The 25843-nt window shown below is 39.1% G+C and overlaps 1 protein-coding gene and 1 long non-coding RNA gene across 3 annotated transcripts in view; one reads left to right on the forward strand and one right to left on the reverse strand.

Moving 5' to 3' along the window:
* The window catches only part of LOC108717868 (parkin coregulated gene protein homolog), a 383935-nt gene extending 358092 nt beyond the window's left edge, over positions 1-25843 (forward strand). For both annotated transcript variants that reach the window (XM_018265279.2, XM_018265280.2), the window contains one exon: positions 25651-25843. In XM_018265279.2, the coding sequence (XP_018120768.1) occupies positions 25651-25811 (161 nt within the window). In that variant the 3' untranslated portion in view covers positions 25812-25843. The remainder of the gene's footprint in view (positions 1-25650) is intronic.
* LOC121394202 lies at positions 749-25704 on the reverse strand. Its single transcript, XR_005961550.1, has 2 exons — positions 25629-25704; positions 749-924 (listed from the first exon to the last, which is right to left on the reverse strand). It is a non-coding gene; the product is annotated as an uncharacterized LOC121394202 (long non-coding RNA).

Raw genomic sequence — 25843 nt, forward strand, 5'->3', positions numbered from 1 at the left:
AAAACTCACAATTTAGAATTTAAAACCACCAACTTAAAGTTGAATTTGAATGTGAGAGTTATCATACCTCGACCTGGAATTCAAAACTTCGTCACCTAAAACCTGCGGAGTTCATGTAGAAGTCAATGGCAGAGGTCCGTTGAAACATTTCATGATGTTAATTGCCTTCATGGCATTCAAGGTTTTTTTGGAGAAAAACACGATTCAAATTAAATTTAAATTTTCTGGTCGTTCAAAAATTTTCATAAATAAACTCCCATTCGAGTTGTGAGTACATTCAACTTTATTTGAGTTAAAAAAAATTCATATAACTTCGAAAGTTGACCTTTGATAAATAACCCCCTTAGTAAGTTATATTCATTTGGGCCATAAATATGATGTTTATATTTTTTTCTGTTCCTGACAAACCATAGTCTATTACTTGTCATAAAATAGAAAAATAAATGTTTAATAATGTTAGAAACGTTTGTTCAATTATAAAAGGCTTTTACAGTGTTGGTTGTATTGGTCTATGTATTTATAAATTCATTTAATTGAAAATCCTGCCTGAGCATTACAATGCAGCAAACAATTGTACCAAGCCAGACCATGGGTGTTGACTATATCTCGACACAAGGTATATTGATTAAGTTGGCGTAAATAGCTTGTATATTGAACCTTCACTGCTGAAAGCGACATGTGGTATGGATTGGGCACAGTCACAATTGCTATAAATGTGCATCACTTGAAGAAATAATAGCAACTCAGATACCATTGGCTCATTTATTATGATTTTATACAATGGAACATTGAGTTGGATGGCAGATAAGGACCCTGATCCAGCTTTGTTTTGGAAGACTTCTCCCTGCATCTCAGGTAGTTGTCGTGAAGTATTTGTTTTGTTTTCTCCATCATTTTTCACCTTGTGTGCTGCTTTATATGGACCTGCAAGGGAGAAAATAGGTCAGACAATTACTGTTGCCATGTTTCTGAAAATGTTTCCTAAAATTGTATTTTTCAGGCTCTAACTAAAGAACCATTGTATATTTTAATAGGAGTGTAAAGGCATTGTCCCAGTTTTTAGTATATAATTCTTAAATATACCTTTCTCTGAGATTCAGCCTTAACTTTTTGTTGCTGTCTGCACATGTCTAATACCCATTTTCCCCACTCGTGTTTTAAAGCATAGGCATGCCCATACTGTATATTATTGTACCATGAAATCAACAGGAGTTATTGCTGTACTTAATTTTCAGAAGACATAAAATATATTATTCAGTGTTCCAAAACTTCTGGAAAAATGCTCAAATAAATTGTGTACAGTGAAAATAAGACCTAAGCTAAAGAAATGGCTAAGGATAAAGTGTAGTGAGAAAAAGCAACTCAATCATATTAGTCACAGCATTTTAATAACACTATTTAATTTTCTTATTTTGCTTTATTAATTTTCTCATTTTAATATATAATTGAATATCAAACAAATGAACATTTAGTAGGTGGAAGCATTAGAGTTACACTTACTATAAGCATATATCTTTTAAAAAAAAAATAGGTCACAGAATAAATGGCCTTAGGGAGCATTGTTTCAGTCTTTACCCAGAAGAGAACTGCAGCTGATGCAGTTTCATTTCTCTGCATTCAGAATTTGGATTTTATGTCCCCTAAAACAATTATTTGGTCTAAGGAACTTAGGTCTTTCATATCAGTCATTTCTAAGGCACATATCAACATCAATGAAGACTTGTCAAATGTCATACTGGTTAAAAGATCAAAAAAGGGTGTATTAAAACAGCAGTACCAGTGACATGCATATTTGCTCTACTGAAAATAAGCATTTTTTTTTTATCATGGACAGAAAACCTGCAACAGTTTCTATATAGGAAACTTATGTTGGCAGCTATCAAGTGAAACAATGTGCTCTATTCTTCATTAACTTTAATTTGCAAGTTCCAGCTGTGACCCATGCTCATAGATGCATCTAGACTGTTGGAAGCACTTGTGTTTTATCTCAAAAACCCTACAGAATCTTCTGATAGTTCAGTAGTGATGTCTAAATTCTTCATATCCTGGAGCACAGATATTTTGAAAGTATATACTGTATACTCCTTTAGTTCATTGCTTCAAATCAAACCCCTTAGTTCTCTTTTAAGCACTTGCATCTGGGGTGTTGCTGCTCTCAGTGCTGGTTGGAGCCAGGCAGCCCTGCTGCAGAGAAGGCAGTAAGTGAAGGTCTCCATAACCTGTATATCTACTATATATGTCCCGCATGCCTGCCCCTCAGGAATACAGCACTGTCCAAGTGCTATTTAACCTTAAAGCCAATATTGAGCATGCCTATTGAAAGTTGCTTAGAAGGATCCTTTTTAAAGGAACAGTTCAGTGTAAAAATAAAAACTAGGTAAATAGATAGGGTGTGCAAAATAAAAAATGTTTGTAATATAGTGAGTTAGCCAAAAATGTAATGTGTAAAGGCTGGAGTGACTGGATGTCTAACATAATAGCCAGAACACTACTTCCTGCTTTGCAGCTTCCTTGTTTTCCACTGATTGGTTACCAGGCAGTAATCAATCAGAGACCTGAGGTGGGCCACATGGGTCATAACTGTTTGCTTTTTAATCTGAGCTGAATGCTAAGGATCAATTGCAAACTCACTGAACAGTTATGTCCAGAGGCGGGCCTGGCTGCTTGGGCGCCCAAGGCAGTCAGCTCGCCCCCATTGCTGCCCCATGTGCGTGCGTCATCAGTGCATGCACATGCGAGTTACCAGTGCTTGTGCGCGCATGCGAGGCATCAGTATTCATCTGCGCATGCGTCTGTGGCAACAGCTTTCAAATGCGAGAAGGGCCATACTCCGGCAAAATTCTAGTGCCAGGTTTGGAAGTAGGCAGAAGAGGTAGCTGCCCATCGCCCCCCAATCGTTGCACCTAGGCAGCTGCCTATTCTGTCTACCCCTAGTTCCGGCCCTGGTTATGTCCCATGTGCCTCCCCTGAAAGTTGCTGACTAAAGCTGGCCATAGATGTTGAGATTTTTAAAAGATCAGATCCTGATCGTGATCGTGAGACCACAATCTTCTCAGAACGATCATACGATCCTACGTATTTACCATCAACTAAAAAGATCAATTTGCCAGGAAAACAAAGGGGAGCTGCCTGCTTGGCCCTGCAAACATAGATAGATTGCACTGGGACCCACAAAGATTTTTTGACCTGGCCGATCAATTTACGATCGTTCGAATACCACTAACCACACGATAATTTCAAAGGATTGGTCGGGCTTCCCTAAAATCGGGTGTTCGGCAAGAAGAATAGTTGCGTCTATGGGGAGCTTAACTCAGAGTTAGAGATTTGAAAAGCAGGAAGTAGTGTTCTTTTAGACATCCAGTCACTCCAGCCTTTATACATTACATTAATTAACTATATTAGAAACGTTTAATATTGCATTAATCTTGCTAGCGCCTTAAAGAGGTTGTTCACCTTCCAACACTTTTTTTCAGTTCAGTTGGTTTCAGATAGATTGCCAGAAATAAAGACTTTTTCCAGTTACTGTCTACTTTCTTTTTGTGACCATTTTTCTAATATTGAAGTGTAAAGTTTCATTTTTCACCTTCTTATGTTGCTGACTGTGTAATTGTTCTACACTGACACATTTAGTTTATACTTTTGTTATCTTTGTCCCTGCTGAGCAGAATCCCTGAGTTTCATTAAAGGCAGCTGTTTTTGATACAATAGTTGCTAATATTCCACAAATGGTGCTGAGAAATGTAGCAAATTATGTAGCAAATTGTAACAGTCCAGAATCTGCGCCTGAATTATTAGGCTGCCAGACTAAAACATTCAACTTTAAACTTCAATTTTGAAACAACAGTAAACAATAAAAGATGGAAAAGAACTGAAAAAAAGTCTTTGTAAGGTGAAAAACCCCTTTAATATGTATATGAAATAGAAGGTCTGCAACATTCCTGAAGTTATAGCACAGTTACTATATTATAATACACATATAATTTATTTATGACCTTCCACATCCAATAAATAGCAGTAAGGGGGAAAGGAAAACATTGTATTGAAGTTGTTAATATAGGGAAAAGACCAGGAGAAGGTATCATCCCAGAGTACAAAATGTGAGTGAAGCAACATACATTTATATGTATTCATAAAGAACAGAGTAGATTTAGGAATGAGCAGGTTATGAGTGAGATGTGTTAGGCATTTTGCAGAGCCAATGCAGTATAATTCACTTTTCTCTGGAAGGCACATTTCTGTTTGCAAATCAGTCTACCTTATTGCCTCTTCCTCTGACTTGGATAAATACAAATATGTACATAGGTAAGGCTTCTTTTGCAGAATAATCTGTGCTTAAAAATGAAATTGTTGCTCTTCTGCCTAAAGTACAGGCTAAACAATGTAATTTCAAATGACAGTCCTGTTTCCATATACTGTATACCTCCTAAGAACAAATAGAAGATAGGGGGGCCTATAATAAAACACTGCTCCAGCTTTTCAGCTCAAGCAATCTTCAAGGAAACCCAGGGGAGTTTCTTACCTCAAGCAATCTTAAATAGTGGCCTTAGTATTGAGGGATAAATGATTTGGGGCCTTATTTATCAAAATCCAAATTTTTCTGAGTTTTGATATTAAAAAAGTCAGACCAAACGATTTGACCTTATTTATTAATAAAAAAAAAAAAATACAATTCAGATCAGGGGACAAACTCTATAAAATAAAGCTAAAATCTGAATTGTCAAAGGTTTATCCCCAGTTGCTCCATTTTTTCCCCAAAAAGCCAGAATTTTTTGGATTTTTGCCCAAAAAGTCCAAAATAGTCAGAGATGCCGGATTTTCTGATTCTGTCTTTTTCTCGAAAAATGTGAGGGGTTTTTTACTAAAAATTTGGATGCTATAGTTAGAAAATTAAAATGTTTCATGTTTTTGGCATTCAGACTTTAATAAATAACCCCCTTGCTGTCAGAAACAAGGCACATCATTGCATTTGACTTAATGATTGTTTGTATAAACCAATAGCATAAGGGCTCTAATAACCTATAAGACAATTCACCTATCAACAAGGGGAACTAAACCCTAAAAATTAATATGGTTTAAAATACCAGAATTGATATACTGAACTTATTACACTAGCCTAAAGTTTCATCCTCTCAATAGCAGCCATAATCCATGACTAATATTAGCTAAACCAAATGGGTTTTGTGCAGCTTATTTGCAGCCAGGTACAAGTTACCGTTTTATTATTACAGAGAAAAAGGGACATTTTCAAATAGGAAGCTTTCTGCATAATGGGTTTCAAGATAAAGGACACAATGCCCCTAACTAACATATTCAATTAAATCTAAGGTGGAATTCCATGTGTTTTTTTTTTCTTTCTCCCTGATATGTGCTTATTTGTAATTCCCATTAACAAATGTTAGTAAAGTCAGTACCAGTATAATGTATCTGGTGAATGTGTCTGCTTTAATAAACAATGTAACATTACTAAAAATCAAAAGAACAATTAGTGCATTCAAGAACCACTTTCCAGTTGCACAGCTCCAGCCAGATGTATCATATTAGTCTTTACAATGGTGTAACCACAAATAGTCTCAAAATTATAAAACACCCCAGATGAAAACACTCATGTCAAACAGAAGTATGATTTATAAGTAGGAACATATGGATGCCAAGTCTTATGCCTGCAGATATTACACAAGTAAGCCATAATAAATATTGAGCAAGTGTTCAGTTAGCTTGTAATAACTTGACTTAAATAGCATTCATTTATTTTTATTTTTCTTGACTTTAAATGCTGCAGAGATTATTCTACTCTCAAAATATAAAACAGTGCATTAATGCTCACTCTACATACAGAATTGTTTATGTGAACCTGGATCAAGTATGGCCTGTGTTTCCTATTTGCCTACTGTCTCATGCATACATCCAATCTGCTCATTGGTCAGCCCTGGTGTTTGTGGGTTACTTGTGATTTCATAAATTTGAGTTTGATTGGAGTGTGGTTGAAAATTAATTGATCCTTCACTTATTGCCAGTGCTCAATTTGGGGGACCAGCACCCCTTTCTCCATTATATCAAATTATAAAAAATTAAGGGGCCAATTTAACAAAAGTCGAGGTTTATTTTCGAATGAAAAAAATTTGAATTTCAAGTTATTTTTTGTGTACTTCGACTAGGGAATAGTCCAAATTTTATTTGAATTTGAAAAAAAATTGAAAATTCAAATATCGAAATTTATCATGTACTGTCTCTTTAAAAATTCGACTTCGACCATTCGCCAACTAAAACCTGCTGAACTGATGTTTTAGCCTATGGGGGACCTTCTTGAACCTATTTGGAGTCAATTGGTGGACTTTGAAAAATCGAAGGTTTTTTTGGGAAACACTTTGAATCGAATTTGATCATTTGCGCTATTCCTTCGATTTGTACGATTCGAATTCGGCTGAATGCGGACCTGTTAGATTGAAAACATGAACTGAGAATAGGCAATTCTGCTGCTACTCAAAGAGAACCATGACTATGACCATTGTCAGTGGTCAGGCCATACACTAAATAAGGTTTCTGAGATTTGCATATTTGGCATATACACCCTCTTTAATAATATAAGGCTTTCAGAATTTTTTCTCAGAAAACAATTGTTTGGGAAGACAGTTTTAATATGTGGAGGTTGGCTGCTCCTCAGAATCAGGTTGTAGATCCATTTATGAGGAAGGTACTTTACACAGCATTGTACTCATGGGTTTCATCTGTAAATCATCTAAAGGTTACTTACATTTTCCCAGTGTGTTTTTATTTTGTTTAGTTCCTATTGCTTTTAAAGGAATTATTCAGTGTAAAAATAAAAACTGGGTAAATAGATAGGCTGTGCAAAATAAAAAATGTTTCTAATATAGTTAGTTAGCCAAAAATGTAATGTATAAAGGCTGGAGTGATTTGATGTATAACATGTCAGTCAGAACTCCACTTCCTGCTTTTCAGCTCTCTTGGTTTACACTGACTGGTTACCCTGGTTACCAGGCAGTAACCAATCAGGGGGCCACATGGGTCATATCTGTTGCTTTTGAATCTGAGCTGAATGCTGAGGATCAATTGCAAACTCACTGAACAGAAATGTACCATGTGGCCCCCCTTCAAGTCGCTGACTAGCTCAGAGTTATAAAGCTGAAAAGCAGGAAGTTGGATTCTGGCTGTTTTATTAGACATCTGTTCACTCCAGCCTTTATACATTACATTTTTGGCTAACTAACTATATTAGAAACATTTTTTATTTTGCACAGACTATCTATTTACACATTTTTTATTTTCACACTGAACTATTCCTTTAATAGTCTATGGAGTTTTGTATTGACCCATTTCTTAATTAAGTGTGGATTTTGGTATGTTAATATTATGTCATTGTTATTTTATTAACGTTTTTTATTACACATCCTTCATACAAGTGATCTCAGCTGGAAATAATTTTAATGTGATCTCCTCTACTTCTTTGTCTGTAAATGTCAAAGGATCAAGCCAGGTTACATTCATAGAAAGCTGCACAAATATCACAGTTATTAAAGGCTATATCAAGTCCTATGTGTTATAAAATTACACTAAAGTGCTGTTTAATTTACCAAACCTGTAAGAATACGCTGTATTTACTGTATATTGTTTTCAGAATAAATCATATTAATTAGCAATTTAACAGTAAGGGGCAGATTTATTAAGGGTCTAATAGTAAACTCAAATTTTTGAAATTTGTTGGTGTCAAAATTCACACATTCGATTTTTAATACCCCTATTCAAATGTAAATTTAAATGTGAGATTTATAACCCCCTCGACCATGGGAATAGTCCTAATTTGAATATTTGCCACCTAAAACCTGCCGAGTTCATGTACAAGTCAATGGCAGAGGTCCGTTGAACCATTTGGAGATGTTAATAGCCTTCCTGACATTCAAGGGTTTTTTTCCAGAGAAAAACTTGATTCATACAAATGGAATACAATTTTCAGGTTGGAATTATTCATTTGAATACTGTATAAGACTTTCAAATTTATTCTTAAATAACCTCCCAGTCAAATTGTGAGTATATTCAAATTTATTAGAGTAAAAAAAAAATTCACATGAGGAGCAGATTTATCAAGGGTTGAAGTGAAAATTTTAATTTAAGTGGAATTTGACTAGGTAATAGTTAAAATTTGAATTCGATTTTTGAAATTTATCATGTACTGGCTCTTTAAGAATTCTGATTCGACTATTCGCCACCTTAAATCTGCCTAATTGTTTTAGCCTATGGGGGACGTCCTGGGATCAATTTGGAGTTGTTTGCAGCCTTCCTGAAAATCGAGTTTTTTACAGAGAAAAAAACTCGAATTGAATTCGATTCGAGTTTCGCGGGTCAATCCCATTCACCCGAGTTTGAAAATGTAAATTTTTTTGTTTTTACAAACTCCCATGAACTCTAAAGGACAGATTTATTAATGTGATTTATTAATGTGAGTTTAAAGCTTAATAAACAAAAACTCACCCAAGTTCTGTTCATTCCTATGGGATTTCTAAAAGCGTATTTATCAAATGGTGATCCTAAATTCGACCCTTGATAAATCTGCCCCCAATTGTTTCTTATCTAATAATTACTGGGTTTCTGATAATGTAGATTTTTGATTCCTGGTCTTGGTTTAAAAGTTTCTTTGAATGGACTGGCATTGAAAAATGTCTTAGTTACTAAGTGCACAATAAAAACCCCAACAAAATAACTTCTGTAGATTTCCAATCGCCTTTATTGATTTATGACATTGCAAATAGCCTGTTTTATTATGTGTCAACATACTTTAACAGTCATTCAAGTGAATCAGGACCTTTCTGTCAGCTAAGTTTAGATATCAAAGCATTGGCTTGTACACAGTAGAAGGTTTGTGTACTACTGTGAGTAAAAAGAGACCCAGCCTTTAACTGCTTGGACAATTCTACATTGATGTACAGTATGTCTATCACAAAAACAGGATAGTGTCTGGAAGTGACATTTCGTTATACATATATATTTTTAATGACACTTGAGTAAAGAAAGAAGGACTTCTAAGCACCAGAGGTCAGTACTAAGGTTATAGGGATATGTTTGAAGCAAGGCTCAGATTGCAGCTGTCTGCTGTATACCTGGCTCCTAGATAAATAGCGGACTTATGTTTCTAGGTCTGCCAGTACTTTAACCTTCATGAGCACAAGTGTTCAGTCTGAGGTTTGAGCATTCACAAAGCTTTTCTCTAGAGGCCAGCACAATCCATCAGCCATTTCTGTTCTTTCTTTTCATCTGTGGCTTCGGAAGCATTCTTCCCTCATGAAACTTCATGCTTGTGTTAAATATTCTAAATACAGAAAACGACATTCTCTTTGAGTTAACACACAAAAGGAATGACAAAGTAAATACTGCACATTTTAGATGCATGTTTATAGAGCTGGGGATTGCCACAGGGCACGATCTAAAAATTCTGCCATTGTATTTCATACTGTATAATTATACTGTAGGGCCTGAAATGGTAAAAATGGCTTAATAATAAATATATACAGTATGTATTTACACCTAAATAAATATACACCTATACCTCCCAAATGTCCCATTTTCAGAGGGACAGTTCCTCTTTTGACAGCTCAACCCGCAGTCCCTCGTTTGAACTGGAAAGTCCTGATTTTATCTGCACTGAACAGCCAGAAAAATAAACAATGCTTCTAACTTAATTGGCTTTTGGCAGAGAGTCCAGAACAGCCACAGCTGCAGATAAGATACTTTTGTAACAATTTTGAGATAAGCAAATAAGTAATTGTAACAGTATAAGATAACAGATCTCTTGGGAGAAGTTAGACTCACAGCTAAAGGGCAATTCATCTTCATTAGCAAAACTGTAATAACTGGAAAAAAAAACCACAGAAATGTGTTCAAACTTTCATAACCTGCCAAATTTTGTAAAATGAACATGGTAATTAGGGGGTGTGGCCACAAAAACAGGTGTGGTCAAAAAAATGTCCCTGTTTTTATTATGATACACCTACACATTAAGCAGTTATATGTGTTTTGATACTTTTTGAAAACAGTGGATAGATAGATAGATAGATAGATAGATAGATAGATAGATAGATAGATAGATAGATAGATAGATAGATACTGTGCTGGGACCACAACTGCACTTGTGGATGTACATGAGCACTAATAGCTCCTATTTTTCTAATTTCAATACCATAATTCTAAAACATATATTTTGCTCTGCAATATTATTCTGCAATACTTTCTTCCACTATTGATCTTTTACATGCTACACAGACAATTTTAAAAGTTCTGCCTTATTATGCTAGCAATAAAGCTGCTCACAAACAGACAAAATTTCAATTCCCTTTTTTGCAGAGATTTAATACATCACCTGCTGTTATTTGTCGTGAAAAGAAAACAAAACCCACAATGGCTTTGTTTTCGTATTAATACTTTGATAAAAAAAAATGTGAAGTAGGCATGGATTCTGTTTGATCTTGGCTCATATTTCAGGGGACTGGGAAACTGTGATAACAGCTGTCATTCTGGCTTGATTTCAGTGTATTTGTTTCAAGAGCAAATCACAAGTGTATTTGTATTTGGCTTGCATCATTAGCAAAACTTCTCCATGTGTTCAAACGTCACTGTGACATATGACTGGTTTTTGCAAACGTTACTGAAAATAGTGTTAATGTCTAGGATACTGTAATGGCCAGATAAGAGAATAGCTCTCTCTAAAGTCTGTTTGCTTTAACTGTATAACTGCCTTGTGTTTTCCTCTTCTTCTTGATGTAGTGATTTTTTTTCATAGCAGAAGCAATTAAACCAAATACAACTTTTGGTCTGATTTCTGTCCCTGTATTTTTCATAACCTTTGAGGCAAGCAACAGAAAAGAAAATATGTTAGTGTACAATATAATATAAAATGTAGATTCCTGGTCTTTTCGTGACAACTCACAATGTTCCTAAGGCTGTACCATACTTAACATTTCATGTATCTTATTTTCTGCTTACTATGATTATATTCTGAAGTATAGAAGTTATGCTTTATACAGTAAATACACAGGGTGTTTTCATACAGGTTATGCATTGCATATAAAACTGGGTAAATAGATATTCTGTGCAATGTTAGAAAACATGTTTCTAATATATTTAGTTAGCCAACAATGTAATCTATAAATGATGGAGTGACCAGATGTCTAACATAATAGCCAGAACACTACTTCCTGCTTTTCAGTTCTCTTGGTTTCCACTGATTAGTTACCAGGTAGTAACTTGAGAGGGCCACATGGGTCATAACTGTTGCTTTTGAATCTGAGCTGAATGCGAAGGATCAATTGCAAACTCACTGAACAGTAGGTCCCATGTGGCCCTCCTTAAAGTTGCTGACTAACTCAGAGTAAGAGAGCTGGCTGAAAAGCAGAAAGTAGTGTTCTGGCTATTATGTTAGGCATCTGGTCACTCCATCCTTATAGATTACATAAATATGCAATATGCACCATTACAAAATTAGACAGGTGCATGAATTTGGGCGCCCCAACAGAGATATTACATCAATACTTAGGTGAGCCTCTTTTTGCAATTTTTACAGCCTCTAGACGCCTCCTATAGCCTTTAATGAGTGTCTGAATTCTGAATGGTGGTATTTTTGACCATTTGTCCATACAAAATCTCTCCAGTTAAGATAAATTTGATGGCTGCCGAGCATGGACAGACTGCTTCAAAGCATCCAATAGATTTTCCATGATATTTAATTGTACTTCTCCCTCTGCATAAATGCCTTAGAAGATTTCGAAGTGTGTTTAGGGTCATTTTCTTGTTGGAATATCCAACCCCTGCGTAACTTCAACTTTGTGACTGATGAACATTATCCTGAAGAATTAGTTGATATTGGGTTGACCCTCAACTTTAAAAAGGGCCCCAGTCCCTGAACTAGCCCCACAGACCCACAGCATGTAACTTCCACCAAATTTGACAGTTGGTAGCAGGTGTTTTTATTGGAATGCGATGTTCTTCTTCCGCCATGCAAAACGCTTTTTGTTATGATCAAATAAATAAATTTTTGTTTCATCAGTCCAAAGCATTTTGTTCCAAAATGACTGTGGCTTGTCTAAATGATCTTTTGCATAAAACAAGCAACTCTGTTTTAGGCGTGAGTGCAGAAAGGGCTTCTTTCTCATCACCCTGCCATACAGATGTTCTTTGTGCAAATTGCTCTGAATTGTAGAACGATGTAGAGATACACCATCTGCAGCAAGATGTTCTTGCAGGTCTTTGGAGGTGATCTTTGAGTTGTCTGTAACCATTTTCACAATCTTCTACATATGCTGCTCCTGTTTTTATCTTGGCCTGCCAGACCTGGGTTTTACAGCAACTGTGCCTGTGGCCTTCCATTTCCTGATTACATTCCTTAGAGTTGAAACTGACAGTTTAAACCTCTGAGATAGCTTTTAGTAGCCTTCCCCTAAACCATGATACTAAACAATCTTTGTTTTCAGATCTTTTGAGAGTTTATTTGATGATCCCATGCTGTCACTCTTGAGAGGAGAGTCAAACAAAAGCACAACTTGCAATTGGCCACCTTAAATACCTTTTCTCATGATTGGACACACCTGCCTATGAAGTTCAAGGCTTAACAAGATAATCCAACCAATTTGGTGTTGACAGTAATCAGTATTGAGCATGTTACATGCATTCTAATTTGCAAGATTACAAGGGTACCCAAATCTAGTTTTTCACATTTGATTTAATTTCATACAAATGAATACTGCTTTACTAAAAATCTTTGTTCAGAAACACCCCAGATGTTCCTGGGAAATGAAAGACATACCACTGTTATCTTTTTTGTTGAAAGTGATGTAAATAATTACGCAGCTGAGAGGGGTTCCCAAACTTTTTCAGATGACTGTATATATATGTACACAAGGAAAGTTTGTGCTCACCACTAATTTTTAAAACCATTAGGCGGGGGTGCAATGAGGCTGTGACCACAAAATACATATATATAAATACAAAAGGTCCTCTACACTGAACCCATTATCAATATATTTAAGACAGAGACATTTTGTGCATACTGCTACTGAAAAATGCTTTACCCTTTAAACAAAACAGGGATTGTTTGTCCATATATTGCAATATTTGTATTTGTCTATATGTATTTTGTGGTCACAGCCTCATTGCACCCCCGCCTAATGGTTTTAAAAATCGACATGTTTCTACCACTAGGGATCATCATCAGAATGATGATTAGTAATGTCATCAGTTATAATCGGTACAGTGATGTCACTTGCAGTGTTGTATGAGCAATGCTTAAGAAGATTTCATATACATTTTCTTGTAATTAAATAATAATATTTACATTTTCTTATTCAGAATTTTGTTAGCAATGCTTTAGTTTTATTGGAGAAGTAAGTATGGTTATAGCAAAAAGGCTGCAAATCTCTGCAAGGCAATATAACATACTGTATATGTATGTTGAATTCTTTAATAATATTCACTTTATTACATCCAGAAATGTGGCTAGATATCTAACATCTCTAATATCTAAGCAAGACGTTATGAAATAAACAAGCACATTGTACACTAGAATGAACATTTTTTAAAGGGTTTTGTTTGGCTTCCAGCAACGTTGTAACACATTGTAAAGGTGTATTGACTTTCTCATATTTTCAGTCTCAAAGATCTATAAAAGGAGTGGTTAATTATGACTCAAGAATAGACACTGAAATAAGCGTATGTCTCAGATGCCTTTGAGGCTAATTTACATGCGCAACACAGCATCCGTAGTCCAGCAGCATCAAGCAATGAATTAATTGATGACAGATCATAATGTATACTATTTTGAAAAACCTGATGAAATTCAAACTTTCATATATACACTTTCGTTATTAAGGCAGAATATGTTATTAGATTAATCTGTTTATTCCATAGTGTATTCCCATTTGCGTTTTTCATAAAACAAATGTTACTGTGCTAGTATAAATGCTATCTTCTGATACACTCTTGCTTCTTTCATATCATATATCCGATTAATCAACAAGTTTGTATTGGCATTGATCAAATGACACATTAAATCACATGTTTAAGCCAGTGATTGCTATATGCAAAGATACAGCAGCTTTCACCATAGCATAATAATAATAATAATAATAAAACAATGTTAATAGGTGCTTCTAACTTTATTACACCCTAATAATATTAGTCTGCTGTATATGTTATACACTGTCATTTAGTAAAACTTCCACAGATCCTTTTCACATTTGGTTTTTATGGTTTTAATATTCAAAATAAATAATAAAGACATGTTAACCAAACGCAACTGCTGAAGTGCAATTGTAGAAACAAGTACATAGTATGTGAATGTCTGGACTCAACTATTGCTTGAAGTCCTCCTAGATGACATTCTGAATGAGGAGAACAGTCTGTTTTGGCCAATCACCTCCACGGCTAAATCAGGCAATGGTAGAAACTCGGTCAAACAATGCAGTATAGTGATCAGTACAATGAAAACACAGTAACTTTTGTAATCATTATATATAAAAAGCTTCGACTAGGGGATGTAACTGCCCCTTGAATTTTATAGACCAATATTTATCCCATGTGTGTATAGAGAATGGCAGAAGGACGCCATTTAGCAGTATTGGATAGCCAGTAGCATATATCCACCAGTGACTGCCATTACCCTGCATGTAACTGATTTTTTAAATTTAAATTATAGATGAATCCATAAAATGCTTTACACTTTTTCTGAGAAATTGCCACATAAAGATATACTAAAGGGACAAAAAAAATTGACAAAATAAAATGGTGATATTGGGGGGGCATTTTAAGCAAAAGTCAAAATACACTATTCTTTTTTAGCTGTAGAGTTTATTTGCCTCAGAAGTGCTGAGCAGTGTGATTACTTTTTCATACCTGAGGGCAAAATCATCATAGAGATGAATTATTTTTTTTCTATTTGTGGCAATGAGACAGAGATTATAATTATGACTTATGGCATGGTTCTATAGCCAGCTGTTCCCATCTTCAAAGTCAACCCATGGGTAACTGTCTGTCAGGATCAGCCCGGGACTTGAACTCTGGTGGTGCTGTTCTGCTCATTGCAGCACTTACCTGATGAGCCACTGGGGGCTCTCAGGGCTGATTCTGAACTTTGGTGTGTATTGTTTTCTGTTATCTGCCATTCACAGTCTGTTTTCCACCCACCTCGTTTACCCTCATGTGTTTCCCATTTCCTAATCACCTTCCCTTTATAAACCCCGCCCTGAGCTTTGCTCAGTGCTGAGTCATTGATTGTATCCTGTTTGTTCCTGACCTGCTATTTTGAATCTGAATCTGAATCTGAATCTGAATCTGAATCTGAATCTGAATCTGAATCTGAATCTGAATCTGAATCTGAATCTGAACCTGAACCTGAATCTGAACCTGAACCTTGAAAACCTTGTTTGTCTTGTTCCTGAAAACCTTGTTACCTTGTTTCCTGAGTGAGTACTTTTGTTCCTGTGTTCCCCTTTTTTCCCTCACCATGTGGATTCCTCGATCAGCCATTCTGCTTGTTCCTGCCTTTTGTGTTTCTGTGTTCCGTCTGCAATAAACCTGCTATAACTTCATCACCATCATGTTTTTGCCTACTATTACCTATGGCTACACCCCTGGGCGTCCACCATATCCACTCCCCTTGGAGTGGCTATCCTCGGTCACAACAGTTCCTAGTTGTGAACGTTACAGAATGACTCAGCCCAACTACAGGAAGCCTTTGGGAAAGCCCTCCATGCCTTCTGACTCTGTTGTTAAACTGCAACTCCCTTGGGATGGAGAGGGTAAGGCAGAAGACGCCATCCATTTCACTGATGATGTCTGGCAGGATTTTGTCTCCGATGATGATTGGGAGGATTCTGCCTTCGATGAGGACTGGGAGGATCTAGACTCGGATGAAGATGAACTACAAACCGCTATCTGGCCTGTGTCAGATCGGCCACTTCCAGTTTTTGGGCCCTTGTCTCCTCCACAACCTTCTGCTCCTGTGCCGGCTCGCCAGCCTCCAGCTTTGGTGCCGGCTCTCCAGTCTCCAGCTTTGGTGCCGGCTCTCCAGTCTCCAGCTTTGGTGCCGGCTCTCCAGTCTCCAGCTTTGGTGCCGGCTCTCCAGTCTCCAGCTTTGGTGCCGGCTCTCCAGTCTCCAGCTTTGGTGCCGGCTCTCCAGTCTCCAGCTTTGGTGCCGGCTCTCCAGTCTCCAGCTTTGGTGCCGGCTCTCCAGTCTCCAGCTTTGGTGCCGGCTCTCCAGTCTCCAGCTTTGGTGCCGGCTCTCCAGTCTCAGCTTTGGTGCCGGCTCTCCAGCCAGTCCTCGCTCCTGTGCCGGCTTCCCAGCCAGTCCTCGCTCCTGTGCCGGCTTCCCAGCCAGTCCTTGCTCCTGTGCCGGCTTCCCAGCCAGTCCTTGCTCCTGTGCCGGCTTCCCAGCCAGTCCTTGCTCCTGTGCCGGCTTCCCAGCCAGTCCTTGCTCCTGTGCCGGCTTCCCAGCCAGTCCTTGCTCCTGTGCCGGCTTCCCAGCCAGTCCTTGCTCCTGTGCCGGCTTCCCAGCCAGTCCTTGCTCCTGTGCCGGCTTCCCAGCCAGTCCTTGCTCCTGTGCCGGCTTCCCAGCCAGTCCTTGCTCCTGTGCCGGCTTCCCAGCCAGTCCTTGCTCCTGTGCCGGCTTCCCAGCCAGTCCTTGCTCCTGTGCCGGCTTCCCAGCCAGTCCTTGCTCCTGTGCCGGCTTCCCAGCCAGTCCTTGCTCCTGTGCCGGCTTCCCAGCCAGACCTTGTTCCTGTGCCGGCTTCCCAGCCAGACCTTGTTCCTGTGCCGGCTTCCCAGCCAGACCTTGTTCCTGTGCCGGCTTCCCAGCCAGACCTTGTTCCTGTGCCGGCTCCCCGAAAGCTGCCTGTGCCGGCTCCCCGAAAGCTGCCTGTGCCGGCTCCCCGAAAGCTGCCTGTGCCGGCTCCCCGAAAGCTGCCTGTGCCGGCTCCCCGAAAGCTGCCTGTGCCGGCTCCCCGAAAGCTGCCTGTGCCGGCTCCCCGAAAGCTGCCTGTGCCGGCTCCCCGAAAGCTGCCTGTGCCGGCTCCCCGAAAGCTGCCTGTGCCGGCTCCCCGAAAGTGCCTGCTCCCCGAAAGCTGCCTGCAGCCCAGCCGGTTCCAGCCTCCGTGCCTGCAGCCCAGCCGGTTCCAGCCTCCGTGCCTGCAGCCCAGCCGGTTCCAGCCTCCGTGCCTGCAGCCCAGCCGGTTCCAGCCTCCGTGCCTGCAGCCCAGCCGGTTCCAGCCTCCGTGCCTGCAGCCCAGCCGGTTCCAGCCTCCGTGCCTGCAGCCCAGCCGGTTCCAGCCTCCGTGCCTGCAGCCCAGCCGGTTCCAGCCTCCGTGCCTGCAGCCCAGCCGGTTCCAGCCTCCGTGCCTGCAGCCCAGCCGGTTCCAGCCTCCGTGCCTGCAGCCCAGCCGGTTCCAGCCTCCGTGCCTGCAGCCCAGCCGGTTCCAGCCTCCGTGCCTGCAGCCCAGCCGGTTCCAGCCTCCGTGCCTGCAGCCCAGACGGTTCCAGTCTCCGTGCCTGCAGCCCAGACGGTTCCAGTCTCCGTGCCAGCAGCCCAGCCAGACTCCGTTCCCGTGTCAGCTCGCAGAAGACTGCTTCTTCCCGAGCCAGTTTCTGTACGGTTTGCCCTGGCCTCCGGGCCTGAGGACCTGCCTGCCCTGGATAGTGCCACTTTCCCTGCTACTGGACCTGGTAGGGCGGTTAATCCTGTCTCTATCAGGTCTATTGCTGTAGGTGTTGGTATTGCTGTCCTGGCTTGCCTCTTCCTATTTCTAACGGGTGCCTGTGCTCCTGGTCCGCCACCTGTGATGGGTGCCTGTGCTCCTGGTCCGCCACCTGTGATGGGTGCCTGTGCTCCTGGTCCGCCACCTGTGATGGGTGCCTGTGCTCCTGGTCCGCCACCTGTGATGGGTGCCTGTGCTCCTGGTCCGCCACCTGTGATGGGTGCCTGTGCTCCTGGTCCGCCACCCGTGATGGGTGTCCAAACTCCTGATCCGCCACCCGTGATCGGTGCCTGTATTCTTGGTCTGCCACCTGTGATGGGTGCCCGTGCTCTTGGTCCGCCACCTGTGATGGGTGCCCGTGCTCTTGGTCCGCCACCTGTGATGGGTGCCCGTGCTCCTGGTCCGCCACCCGTGATGGGTGTCCAAACTCCTGATCCGCCACCCGTGATCGGTGCCTGTATTCTTGGTCTGCCACCTGTGATGGGTGCCCGTGCTCTTGGTCCGCCACCTGTGATGGGTGCCCGTGCTCCTGGTCCGCCACCCGTGATGGGTGTCCAAACTCCTGATCCGCCACCCGTGATGGGTGTCCGAACTCCTGATCCGCCACCCGTGATGGGTGCCTGTATTCCTGATCCGCCACCCGTGATGGGTGTCCAAACTCCTGGTCTGCCACCCGTGATGGGTGTCCAAGCTCCTGGTCCGCCACCTGTAATGGGTGCCTGTATTGTTTTTGTCTGTCTTCATGTCCTGGTTTCCGACTCTGGCTGTGATATCTTGGCTCCTAATTCTGCCAATGTTCCTGTTCTGGCTCCTGACCCCAGCAATTTCTTTGTTTTGTTTTCCAATCCTCAAGAAGCTCCTGTTCTCGTTTCTGGCGAGGCTTCGGCCCATTTCCCCAGGGTTTGGACTAAAATGGATGGGGGACCATTTGATCCTGGGATCGCCCGGAGGTCGATCCTCAAGGGGGGGGTAATGTCAGGATCAGCCCGGGACTTGAACTCTGGTGGTGCTGTTCTGCTCATTGCAGCACTTACCTGATGAGCCACTGGGGGCTCTCAGGGCTGATTCTGAACTTTGGTGTGTATTGTTTTCTGTTATCTGCCATTCACAGTCTGTTTTCCACCCACCTCGTTTACCCTCATGTGTTTCCCATTTCCTAATCACCTTCCCTTTATAAACCCCGCCCTGAGCTTTGCTCAGTGCTGAGTCATTGATTGTATCCTGTTTGTTCCTGACCTGCTATTTTGAATCTGAATCTGAATCTGAATCTGAATCTGAATCTGAATCTGAACCTGAATCTGAACCTGAACCTTGAAAACCTTGTTTGTCTTGTTCCTGAAAACCTTGTTACCTTGTTTCCTGAGTGAGTACTTTTGTTCCTGTGTTCCCCTTTTTTCCCTCACCATGTGGATTCCTCGATCAGCCATTCTGCTTGTTCCTGCCTTTTGTGTTTCTGTGTTCCGTCTGCAATAAACCTGCTATAACTTCATCACCATCATGTTTTTGCCTACTATTACCTATGGCTACACCCCTGGGCGTCCACCATATCCACTCCCCTTGGAGTGGCTATCCTCGGTCACAACAGTTCCTAGTTGTGAACGTTACACTGTCGTACAGTTCATTGGTTGTCTATGTAATTTGGTACTGTATATACTGGGCATTATATAAAGATGATCACAAACAAAATAATATACAGGCATGGGATTTGTTTTTGGGAAACCCGTTATCTGAACAGCTCTGAATTATGGAAAGGCCATTTTATCCAAACAACCCAAATATTTTCTCTGTAGTAATAAAACAGTAGATATAATGAATCCCCATTGGAAGCAGAGCCAGCCTATTAGGTTTATTTAATGTTTACATGATTTTATGGTAGACTTGAGGTATGAAGATCAAAATTAAGGAAAGATTTATTATGTGGAAAGCGCCAGGTCCCATACCTGTATTTTAAAAATATAGATCCCAAACAAAATCTTGAATCTCACACTCAAAGAAGATAGATCTGCCACTCAATCCTCTAGTCTAGTCATCAAGATATAGGGGCCTATTTATTAAAACTCAACATTTTTCTGGTCGAGTTTTTAGAGGGGAAAAAACTTGAATTTTTATAGGAAACAAAAACCTACATTTTTTTAGATTTATTAAGCTCTGAAGCCCTTTAACAATATGGTTTTTACCCTCAGGGTCCTCAATAGTTTCTGGGCTGTTTGCACTAGTTTTGGTTTGATAATCAAATACATTTGTAGGACAACTCAAAAAAGCTGACGATTTGAGGGATCTCAACAACTGTACAAAAGAAGCACAACAATTAAAAAGTGCCAAATATCTATATTAATATCAGTCATGGTGGCAGATTCACTAAAGGGCGAAGTGGCCGATGCCCAGGAAAATTCACCAGAAATCTCATCCACAGGGACATCGCCAATTCAGGCATAAAGAACAATTCCATAGAGAACGAGAATTTTCGGGCTGGCGAATGGTCATTACTCAACAAATTCACTAATCTTGCTGAACGTTACCTCTTTTGCTAGAGTTCACTTCTCCACCTCAGACCAGGCGAACTGATAAAAGAAGTTACATCTTCCTCAATCTTATGTCAGTGACATCATATCCTGTATGCCGGAAATGCATTAAAGTTGTAAAAAACACTTTTCTTTTTTTAAAGCAGGATTGTCTTCAAAAGTCCGAACTATTAACAATTTTTTCAAACTAATTTGAGGGGCATGCCAGATTTGTTTAAGGGTGGGCTCATGTGTAGAGCATTAGAGGATCTCTTCTGTCTTTATTATGGCTCATTGTTTGAAAAAGAAGCCACTTCAAGCATTTGCACCAACATTACTAATAAAGACGTCCATACGACTTTTAGGTACCCGCCCTATTCAAATTAACCTAAGAGCAAGAGTGCTAGCTAAGTTTCGCTAGGCAGAAATGAACAGCAGTGAAAATTCACTATGAAATGCTCGCCCAGCTGATGTAAAATTCACCAGCATTCCGCTGCTGATACGCAACTTTGCATTTTAGTGAATCAGCATAGTAGCGAATTTGCGCCTGCTGAAGTGGCGCGGTGTGAGGCGAATTGGTCACTGCCAAAAATGAATGAATCTGATGTGTGTCAGAAACTCCAGATATATCTTGTTCATACTTGAATCCCATGGTCTGTACAGCCAGCTGTAGCATGGTGAGACCAAGAGAGTTATTTTCTTAAATCCACTTAGACCAAACTCCCAAGCACATTTTTACTGTATTTATCAATAAATGAACTAAAAAAATTCTGGTACGGGAAAAGACCCGATAACATCATAAAAAAATATGAATTGTATATTTTTTTTTTAATTTGATGCTGGAAGTTTTTTTGGATTGTGCAAATCATATCTTCCAATTGTAAGCAGGACATCTGCGATTGACTTCTACATGACCTTGTCAGGTTTGAGATGGAGTACTTTTTTTATGTAGCACGAAAAAGTCAAGTCCCCCCCCCCCCCAAAAAAAACGTGTTTTCCCTTTTAAAACTCTGACCAGAAAAAAGCAGACTTTGTTTTCTTGAAGTGTGGGGGGAAACATAAATAAACAAAGAAAATATAACCATGTTACATGTTAGATATAATAGGGGCTCATGTCTTGGCAATGATTTTTTGAAGAAATTATCAAATGTTTCTGGTGCAGAAGATAAGCCAGGATGAATATGCTGTTATATTTGTTGTGTGTGGAGCAGTGTTTGCCAAGCATGCTGGGATCAGTGATCAGTATTTGTTTTATGAGACAACAGTGAGTAAGAGTACAACAGTGATCAGCATCTTTTTATGAGATAGAGATCAACTTTCTGGTATTTAAGGGGGTTATTTAGTAAACTTTAAATGCAAAAATCCCGAAACATTTGTGATTTTTTTAATCAAATCTGACTTTTAAAAAATCACAAATTTTTCGGAATTTATTAAACCTAGAGGATGAAAAAGTTCGAATCAAAATCCGGCATCTCAGATCTGTTGAGGTTGCATATAAGTCAATGGGAGAAGTACCAATAATTTTTTGATGTGTGCTGGGTTTCATGCACTACCCTGAAGTATTCAGAGTTTTCGGGGAAAAAAGCATAGGATATCTAAGTTTTCGAGTGAAAAATCCCAAAAAAATAGTGAAAATCTGATTTTTTCCCTCAAAGTAAATTTTCAGAAAAATGTAATAATAAATAAGCAAAAAAAACCTGAGCGGAGTTTGTAGCAGAAAATGTTGAGATAAAATCGAACTTTGATAAATAACCCCTTAACTGTGTCTTAAGAAATAAGATAAGATATTGTTTGTGAATATACTGTAACTTTCATTTCTCTACATATTCAATCATACAGTATTTTGTTTTCTACAATTACAACTGTTCCGCAATCAATTTTACATTCAGGTATGAGATTTATCATTAGCCCCAAAAGGCTGTTCAAAATGTGCCCTGCTTGACTCTACTTCCAGCAAGTCTTTATGCTTCACCAATGCAATCAAATGAAAGTGCAGAATAAATATTACGGAAAACATTTTTTTTTTTGGAGTACTTTACCAATAATAAAGCACTGATTGCTGCTAGAGAATATTCAGCAACCTTAATGTACACTGAATATTTCAGACATTTTATTTGGGAAATCTACGGTGACAAATATACTCACTGCAATTTCCGTTTCATTGATTAATGCCGCCTCAAAGAGAAGCCCCGTAAGCATTTACATCCACAATCAATGTTTGCATGTCATGTATACCAGATTTGTGCATCTGAGAATGCTATCACTGTTTGGTGTGCCAATATAAATGTAAGTGTGGAAGGACATACTGTATGTGGCAAACCTTGTATGTCAGTTTCAATGTGCTTCAAAACAAATGATGATTGCATATTTAACATTATGTGTTTGGAGCAAATCAGTCTGATTCATCCATCTTGCTATGCCAGGCACAGAGGTGTATTGTTCTCTTTCAATACAGTCATCTTTTTTTTTTTAGCTGGAATTTTCCTTAATTTTAGCTGCTTTATAAAATAAGTAGCATTCTACTTGGTGGGTGACCTCAACATGAAATTGGCAGTTTTAGTTTAGTTCAGAAGGAAATATCAGGCATTTTCAGGAATACTTCATAGTATAAGTGCTGATAATATTCTTTAAAGGGGACCTGTCACCCAAAAAATATATTCAAAATTCTATTTTATTATGTTAGTCAAGCAAGATGATCTGTAATTACACTGAAAAATTATTTGAATCTTGTTTCCTTCCATCTGGGAATTCATAATTATAGCAAGCAGGCAGGAGCCATTTTGTGGACACTGTTATTAAGGCAAGCCTTGCATCATCTCAGAATCTTGTTTGTGCACTAGAATGGGGGACCTGATGTCCATCCCCATATTCTGGCTATGCAATTAAACGGCGAAGAGAACGGGGGAATGTGGGGAGAGCAGTGACATCTAGGACGTGCAGAATGGAAAGTGAAAGTAATTGCCTGCTCCGCCTCTATGCCTAACTCATAGCTGAGGGGCAGACAATATTTGATTGACAACTGGATTTTTTAAATGAGTTTATAACAGCTATGAATGCTTAAAAAATTTGGATTTCAAGTTTAATTTGAAAAGGACTTTTATTATACAGCTTTTTATGTCTGGGTGGCAGGTCCACTTTAAAGTAAACGATTTCTTATTTTTAAATTAAGAGATTCATGTAATTAAATGTGTTCATTAAATTTTGTAAGGTTTCTATGCAGTCTTACCACACTGAGCTTGCCGTATTAGCCATTGTCTCCCTAGCAAACTGACCACAGGCTCTATTATACAAGTATTGGACCTGTTATCCAGAATGCTTGGGACTTGGGGTTTTTTGGATGATGGATCTTACCATAATTTGGATCTTAATTCCTTAAGTCTACTAGAAAATTACTGTATGTAAACATAAAATAAACCCAATAGGTTGGTTTTTGTAAATGACCCCCCATAGTCTTCGACACAAAGCTTTTAAACATTCCTGTAAAAACCAGGAACATGTCAATAAAAGAAATATTACCTTTAAAAAAATGCATCATGCTGGAGCTGCCTCATAACTCATAACTCAGAAATGCTGTCATCTGAATAGCATAGTGCTGATTGTGTGCTTGTCCTCTATGGCTGTAGGTCACAATGATGTTTGTAAAAGCACTTTAAATAATTAAAATAACTCGTAAATATTCAAGTCAGCGCAAAGTTAGGTTAGCTTGCCCTTCTTTCTGCAAAATAGAATATATTTATTGTGTCATTTTGTTGCAGGAGGGCTTACACAACAATACATTATTTTATCTTCTGTGTGTGAATAAGTGTGTTTGCTTGTGTTTTGATTGGAAGAAGAATATCTAAGTGTTTCTGTGCCTCTGTTCATGTAGTTCAGAATAAGATACTTTCTGGGTTTTTTTAATCTATACAAGTAGCGCTACACTCTACTATATATATATATATATAGGCTCAATTACTTTGAAAGGGTGAAACTCCTTATACTGAACAGACTCCTCTCTTTGTTCTACTGTAGAGTCAAGTATTCCCTTAGCAGCCAAGGAAAGTTTCTCTGTACACTGATCAAGTCATCTATACTCTCTTCTTTATATAGAGTAATTTTTGTGACTGGGAGGAACAGATTACAGGTATAACATCACACCAGCTCTCTCTCCGGAAAGCTCTGTTCAACCAGGCACACCATAAAATGTACAATATTCATCCAGAGACATTCAAAACAATTGTTCCTGTTGACGCTTGCCTGTGTTTCTTGCATGGCTGTTCAGTGTCACATTTTGGTAATATCTCTCTCGGTATTTAATATTAGTCTAAGGAAATAATACTTCCTCAAGAATGGGGTCTTTGTGGTGTATGATTTTTGAGCCTGGATTTTTCCCATACACATCTGTAGGAGAGGTCTATAAATAAATGTGTTGCTTCCTGGCTCTTAAAGGAAAACTATACCTCCCAAACATTGTAGGTCTGTATAAAAATATATATGTATTATAAAACAGCATCTGTAAAACCCTGCTACATGTAAATGAACCATTTTCATATTAATATACTTTTTTGGTAGTATGTGCCATTGGGTAATCATAAATAGAAAACTGCCATTTTTAAAAAAAATGGCCGCTCGCTGGGATCACACGATTCACGGTGCACACAAAGAAACCAAACAAACCATACATTATAGGTCACATGAGCCATTTAAAAGATAAAGTTCTGTCTTTTGCTTCCACACTTCTTCCTGTTACAGTTAGAGCTGTAGTATTTCTGGTCAGATGATCTCATATTCCAGTTTGTTAAGATTCTTTTATATGCCACTTAATATGATGTAAACTATATGTTGCTTAAGTATTTATTTGGGGGTATAGTTGTCCTTAAAACTAAAAATTACACTGTATTATATGCCCTTGTAGTGTTGGACCATGTCAGATTCTTCCCAATACTTCCTCTTTCAGCCATGTTCTGAAGGGGAAACCAGTCAATCTAATGGTAATTTATGCCATAAATTTAATAAAGATAATAACATTTGTATTTTGACATTTGAAGATGTCACTTTGATATCTTAAAAGCTAAATGTTAGAATGCAGTATAACAGGCTTTGTATTTGAAACTTTCTTTATCCAGCTTAGAAATTGAAATAAACAGTATAACCTAGTTTTGTAACTGTAGGATAAGAGACTTTATTTTACATCATGTGTCACAACGTGGCATTTGCACACAGTAAGGGCACTCGCATACAGAGCTGACATATCACTATGTGGAACTGCTGAAATACAAGCTGGCAATTTTAACCTACGAGAAAAACGAGTACATCATTTCTTTGCAGCTTCCAGAACAAAACAGTAGCAATTGTATCATAAAAACATTCTGGATCATGTCAAAGTTGTTGCAAAATAACAGACCTTTTGCCTTTTCTCTCTGCAGCTAATTCAGGAGATGGAATCGACTACAGCCAGCAAAAGCGTGAAAACATTGGCGACCTAATTCAGGAGACACTGGAAGCCTTTGAGCGCCATGGCGGAGAAGATGCGTTCATAAATATAAAATACATGGTTCCCACCTATGAATCCTGCTTGCTGAACTAAGGACGGAATAAAACAAAATCTCATTCTGCTTC

Source organism: Xenopus laevis, chromosome 5S (assembly GCF_017654675.1).
Source record: "Xenopus laevis strain J_2021 chromosome 5S, Xenopus_laevis_v10.1, whole genome shotgun sequence".
Lineage (NCBI taxonomy): Eukaryota > Metazoa > Chordata > Amphibia > Anura > Pipidae > Xenopus > Xenopus laevis.